Raw genomic sequence first — 6,912 nt, 5'->3', positions numbered from 1 at the left:
CTTCAGCATTATCATATTAATATTATAATCATTAGAATATTTTCTAATTAGGCTATCTTAAAAAGATATTTTTAAAGATATTTTTGGCGACATTTTATTCAAATGTAGCCAAATAAGGGATAAAATACAAAACATGGCAAACCTTAAGAATAATTCACAATGAGATATTAACTTTCCAAAATTTTTTTTGGTCTTACGACCTCTGAGAATCAATACATTTCCGAAAGCTCTTATGAATGGTTCAATTATGTTTAGATTTGAACCCAAATTACAATAACAAAACTGCATAGAATATTTTACGCTTGTTAACACATCGCCTCGTAGTCATAACATAAGCGGAGGGATACACCGGAAATTTTCTAAATTTCTTCCGGTTTAAGGACTCTTGTTATTGTTTACATTAGTTATTTTAAATTAGAATTAGAATTTTAAATTAGTTATGGAGGTGTGAAAAAGAATCTGCGATGAAAAATTTCTCCGGTGATGTAACATCCTCATAATAAACATAATTTTTTTATTGACGGATTCGGATTTCTGACCCACAAAAAATGGGAGTAGAAGCGGTGGAAAGGTTTGATCTCTTAAGGTTAATCCTATATTTTACACATTGTGCCATGTCTCGCGAACTTTTAGAAAAGAATCAATAATTTTTGCCCACAGTTGTAAAATTCGTTACTCCAAAGATATTTCCAAGAAAAAAAAAATTTTTTTTTTCATTCTTTCATTTAAGATTTTAAAAAAAAGAATTGAATTGAAATAGACACAATTTTGCATAATTTAAGATAAAGTAATTTTATATGACAATACAAAATATGAAAGAAATTGATTAACTTGCTCCTGAATTTAAATTTAAAAAAGAAAGAAAAACGTATATTTTAGGAGTCATTTGACCGATTCAAATTTTGTATTTTGACTTATAGAATTCTTCAAAATTGTATTCCTTACAATTCTATTTTTTTCCCGAATATTGTTAAATAAAACAATGGAAAAATCATACATAATTATTAAAGATTATTTTTTCATGTTTTTATCATTGGATAAACAAACTTTATAGTTGTGATGAAAACTCTTCAATTTTCTTTAACACGTTGAATGCCACGCTAATTTTACATGGCTTGCCCGTCTGGCCAAACGGTAAATAACTACAAACTATATTTGCAAATGTAACACGTTTTGCTAGTTTTTTTTTAAAAGGTTTAGCATGACATAATTGTAAAAAGTGGTGAATTATATAATCTTACGAATTGTTTAGAAATAGTGGTGGATAAAAATCCACCAAATTGAATTTATTAAACCATTAATAAACTACCACTTGAAAATAATAATTCGCTGTTCGGAGCAGGTTGGCATCTCTGTGTGTATAAATAAAAATATTTTTGTGTGTTCTATAGTGCATTAATTTCTTCAAACCATTTTAGTAACAATAATAATATAAAAATATTAAAAATTTACTCGAATTATGGGTTTCTAATAATCTTGGCTTCGTCGGTCACCGGTGACCCCATTGCGCTACGAACAAACTAAGTGCCGGTCACCGGTGAGCCCCGTGGCATTCAACGTGTTAAAGAGTTTTTGAGATATTGCGAAATATGCTTAAATTAAAGTTAAACTTAAGAGATTCAATTTTTCGATCGCTGTCCCATTATACTTCGCAGAATATAGCTACCCCCCATATAATATAGCTATTTTAAGGTTGAGAAATCTGAATCCTTCAAAAAATAGGTATGTTTATTAAGAGAAAGTACGCTTTATTGTCTCGATTTCGTTACTTAAAATATCGTGCTCACTAATTAATTAGCATATTTGAGGTCGCCCCTTTAAACCTTTAAGGTTGCGACCTAGTGCGTCAGGATTCGACCATTAGATCAGTTAGAGTTATTATTATTTTTAGGTGCATTGTACTGATAAAAGATATGTAGTTTAAGAAGAATACAAAAAAAAATAGTTTATGACTCTAGAAATCAATCGTGACTTTTTAAACTATTCATTTAAAATATTACATAAGCGAAACACATGAAATAATTTCTTTTACTATCTTTTTTTTAGTAACTGAAATAAATATTGAAGCCTAATGAAATAATATAATATACGTATAACTTGCAAAATTTAAGAAAATTGCAACTTTTAAGCGAATCTTCAATTTGTCAATAATATTCAAGCAGTTTTTGTTACACAGTGAGTTAAAAGATTACAAAGTAAGGTGTTGCATATTCTCGATGAATTGACGCTAGATGGCGACAGTCGATATTTCTCACTAATTTTCCAAAACACACACAAACCAGAAGGAAAAAAAAACCTTTCCACTTCTTTTTCACTTCAGCTACAGTGGCGCATTCTATCAACGGTTTGATGTACTATAAGCGATTTTCTTAAGTGGCTGCAGGAATATTTTGCATTGTGATATTAATTCAGAGATGATAACAAAAATTAAAAATGTCAGAGATAAAAGCAAAAACGCAAAAAGTGAAATTTACATAAGAAGTCCCAAACTTTTGAATGCTCTCTTGCTTAAAGCTACTGGGACCATATAAAAATATGTAATATAATTTATATTATATATTATATAATATATACATAGTAGAAAACCGATTATCCGAGTTTCCGCTTTCACCGTGCTATCAAATATTTCAAGGGTTTATTTTATTCTAGTTTATTTTCAAAACTACCGCATTGTGCTATTAATTCAGAGATAATAACAAAAATTAAAAATAACAAAATAGCAGTATATAAATAGCAAAAAACAAAAATTAAAAATAACAAATACGCAGAGATAATAACAAAAACGCAAAAAGTGAAATTTACATAAGAAGTCCCAAACTTTAGAATGCTCTCTTGCTTAAAGCTACTGAGACCACATAAAAATATGTAATATAATTTATATTATATATAATATATATTATATACATATACATAGTAGAGTCCCGATTGACCGAGTTTCCGCTTTCACTGTGCTATCAAATATTTCAAGGGTTTATTTTATTCTAGTTTATTTTTATAACTACCGCCGAAAAAAATTCTGAATTTTATCTTTCAAACACTCAGGAAAACAAGTTGATGGACAACACGAGTATACCGATGAAATGATCGCTAATATCGTCAATAATGCAAATGAATCTTGCGAAGACAGTGACGATGAAAATCAACATAAAAAAATCTCTCATAAAGATTGACTAAAAGCTATCGAAAGTGCTATTGAATATGCAGAACAACAAGAAGAGGCGACACCAGACATCCTGTTATATCTCTAAAAAAAAGAAAAAAAAATGGCTGAACATTGCTGCAGAAAAGCGCCTGCAGAAGAGCATTAATGTAAAACAAAAACCGATTAAGGACTTTTTTAAGTGAAAACTCTTTCCTTCTCGAAATGTATGCTCTTTAAGTGTTTTTAAGTAGGCTTCTTAATAAAAATGTGAATTGTATGTAGTATACTCGCATAAATTTTGTATTTGCTAAATATATTACATTTATACCTATTAGAAATGACTAGTTTTTTTTTTTGAAGTTCTGATTTGGCCTCTTTTTACTTGTTTATTACTGTTTGGTTTTTTTGCAAACCATGCACCGTCATACATTAGTGTTAGCATATTGTTCGAGCAGTGAAATTAAGTTCATTTAATAAATTATCATTTAGGTATAAATTCGAATTCAAATGACGATTCTAACGTCTTGAAATAACAAGTCTTTAATTTGAAGATTCTTTGTAATATAAATAAAAAATCAGATAATCACAATGATTGCGTTGTGAACATGTTGTGAACCGATTGGATTTAAAATGCACCGGAAAAAGTAACACAAAAACTCAGCAAAGAGTTTGCAGCGTTTCTAGTGTAGAAAACATCATCCATCAGTAGAAAGAGGTTAAATTTCGTTGCCATCAGAAGTTCTTCACTTCCTCTTGCGGGCTCCTGTTATATACGGCATGATTCGTAGGGGTGTATTTGTTTACAAATGTATATGAATAAGTTTCGCTTTTAAAAGAAAATATATTTGGAACTCGTGTATGTAATGAAAAAAGTAACTGAAATTGTATTTATTAGTAATTGAATATTAGAAAACCTTATATAATGCCTTTTTCCAGAATAACCTTTTTTACATCTATTCGATAAACATATTTATCAATGGATGATTTTTAAAAATTACAGAATTTAAAAATTTTTCATGAAATTCCGTATTTATAAAGACTAACATATCAAACCATGATATTTTATGCCACCTCGCCTATTTGAATCTGTGCTGATTTCGTCTTGTACTTTCGTAAAAACAAAATTCAAGTAATTTTGACTTAAATTTTTCTAGTTTTAATGACGATTTAATTTTAAGAATCACTTCAATATTTTGTCAAGTGCTTTTAAACTGTATTAAATTTTATATCCGTAAAATAATTATCGAGAACAAAATGTATTTAAATATTATAGGAGTGAAATTAATTGAATTGGAGAAAATAAGATAGGTTGAATGTAATAACTTCATTCACTGTTACAGAATTTAGGTTTATTTCATTTACTTTTCTAAGAAATATTAAGATATCATTAAGAGTTAATATCTTGATATGTTCAATTTTATTCCCCCCCCCATTATTAATAATTCATAATTGATTTCCATCAATAGAATCTTGGAAAGTTGTGAATCGGTTTGGGTTTTGGAAATTAGCAAAGAATTTTTAAAAGAAAAGTAATATAGTTATATATATATATATATATACACACACACACGTAATAATTTAAAGTGAGTGAATGACTTTTAGGGGCAATTCGGTATAAAGATCTGTCGCGCTAACTGCCATCGTGGGGAGATTTCCGTGGATCTGCAGCAGAATAATTGTCAAGTCTGGGTAACTTAAGGGCAGGGGCCATCGAGAAACTAAAAAAAAGCATTGCGGAAAGGGACCAACTTGAAAGGCATAACTCGTAGCCACCCCCGAGCAAATATCTACAGTTTTTTTTAAAAAAATTTGCAAGCTTAAAATCTATTTGGCACCTTGGCGATTGTAGTTGGCACGACAGATCATGATACGGAAATTTCCCCACAATTGTCAAGGTGCCAAATAGATTTTAAACATGTAATTTTTTAAAAAAAAACAACAACAGAAAACTTGTAAATGTTTACCTGGGGGTGGATACGAGCTTAACCTTTCTGTTGCTCCCTTTCTGTGATGTTTTTTTCAGTTTCTTGCGGGCCGTTGCCTGGAAGTTACTAATATTTTGTGATCATTCTGCCATAGATAACATTACAGAATTCTCCCCTGACTTTTAAAAAAACATTATTTGAAAAAGTTTTTTTTTTTGTTCATAAATTTGAAGATCTTTTTATTGTCAATGAATTTTTTTTGCAAGTTTTACACAATCTTGTTTCAGAGAAATTCTATATATACATATAATTTTGTTAAACTGACTGTTGCGAACTAGATTTAGTTTTATATTAGAATTAGTTTAAAGAATAATAAATATTGAAAATTATTAACTAACATAGTATTTTGAATTATTCTTTTAATTTTTGCATTGTAAGTAATAGAATTAGAATTTATTATGCTGTTATTTTTTATACTATGCTTTAAGTTGATAAATCCTTTTTCTGAAAACTATTTATCTTTTCAGATATTAAATAATGAATAACGATGTTGCTTCGCCTGAGAAGAGTTCAGAAAAGCACCCCCTTCTTCAGGAACACCCTCTTCAGTTTAATTTCTTAAACTTAATTCCAGCACGTGCTCAGAAGGGACTCTCAACATTTGATCTTGAATTTACATGCGTAGATGCAGATGCTCATTATATTGTTCTTGGATCGAATATAGGAATCACATACTTGTATGATAGAAAAAAACACCATTTATCCAGATTAAGAAATGTAATTTTTCTTATATTTAAAAAAAAAAAAAAAAATTTAATTGTAAAGTTTGTGTCAAAAAAAACTATTTTTAACTTTCTAATATCTTTTTTAGGAACATAAAGACGTCATTACTGCTGTAAAAATTCTTTTGTCAGTTGATTGCTTAGTTTTATGTGGAAGCAAGAATGGACATGTTGTTCTGTTTAAAGTGCCTTTTGATGAAACGGAAACGGTAAGATTAATTCATTCTGTATCCTTAAAAACTAAAAGGATTAGGTGATATGAGAGATTTATGATCTAGGGGTATTCTAAAAATTTCTCTCTCTCTCTCTCTATATATATATATACTCTTGATATCTGGAAAACCTTGTTATGTCAAAAAAATATTTTTTCTCTTTGCATTATAAATTTACCCAATGTTACTTTGAATTCCTATGTTGAAAGGTTTCTTCTCAAAACAATGTTAAGTCTGTTTTTTTTTTTTTTTTTTTTTTTTTTTTTTTTTTTTTTTTTTTTTAATTTTTTTTTTTNATAAATCACAATGTAAGTTTATTGTAAACCAATTCTTTTCTGTTTAATGCATAATTATTTTTGTCTTTTAAAAATAAAATTATAATTGTTGTATTTAGATTTAGAGTCAACTATCATTATATACATATTTATTAGCACTTATTCTTATGTTTTATGACTCTACTTTTTAGAGTAAGAAGAATATATTTTTCTACTTTTTAGAACATATTTAGTTCTAAACTTGCTATCTCAGAAACTCGCTGTGTCAAAATTTTATTAGTGTCCCTTCAACTTTGAGATATCGAGAGTATACTGTATATTTATACGTAAATTTGTTTTAAAATATATATATTTAATTAAATAATACACAATCAGGTACTTGATATTATGAAAAATGTCATTTTCTGCATTATTAGGATAGGTAATTAACCTTTTTCTAATCTTATAGATTAGAAATTAAAAAAAATACCCTGCGAAATTTGAATGTGTATTAACTCCGTTTACTGCCCTCAGTTTAGCTAAAGACATGTGTACTATACTGTGAACACGTTGAAGTTAACGCATAGAAGGTCAATA

The 6,912-nt window shown here is 28.4% G+C and overlaps 1 protein-coding gene across 4 annotated transcripts in view; it reads left to right on the top strand.

Annotated features, from left to right (window-relative positions):
* Positions 1-3,885: 3,885 nt before the first annotated feature.
* Positions 3,886-6,912, top strand: part of LOC107437953 (tectonin beta-propeller repeat-containing protein 2) — a 35,324-nt gene continuing 32,297 nt past the window's right edge. For 2 of the 4 annotated variants that reach the window (XM_016050100.3, XM_043039559.2), the window contains exons 1-3: positions 3,886-4,014; positions 5,595-5,844; positions 5,939-6,058. In XM_016050100.3, the coding sequence (XP_015905586.2) occupies positions 5,605-5,844; positions 5,939-6,058 (360 nt within the window). In that variant the 5' untranslated portion in view covers positions 3,886-4,014; positions 5,595-5,604. Of the gene's footprint in view, positions 4,272-5,594; positions 5,845-5,938; positions 6,059-6,912 lie in introns of all 4 variants that reach the window. The other 2 variants (XM_016050101.3, XM_016050102.3) reach the window with 2 other exon arrangements.

Source organism: Parasteatoda tepidariorum, chromosome 9 (genome assembly GCF_043381705.1).
Source record: "Parasteatoda tepidariorum isolate YZ-2023 chromosome 9, CAS_Ptep_4.0, whole genome shotgun sequence".
Classification (NCBI taxonomy): domain Eukaryota; kingdom Metazoa; phylum Arthropoda; class Arachnida; order Araneae; family Theridiidae; genus Parasteatoda; species Parasteatoda tepidariorum.
This window is presented reverse-complemented; position numbering and strand designations above follow the sequence as displayed.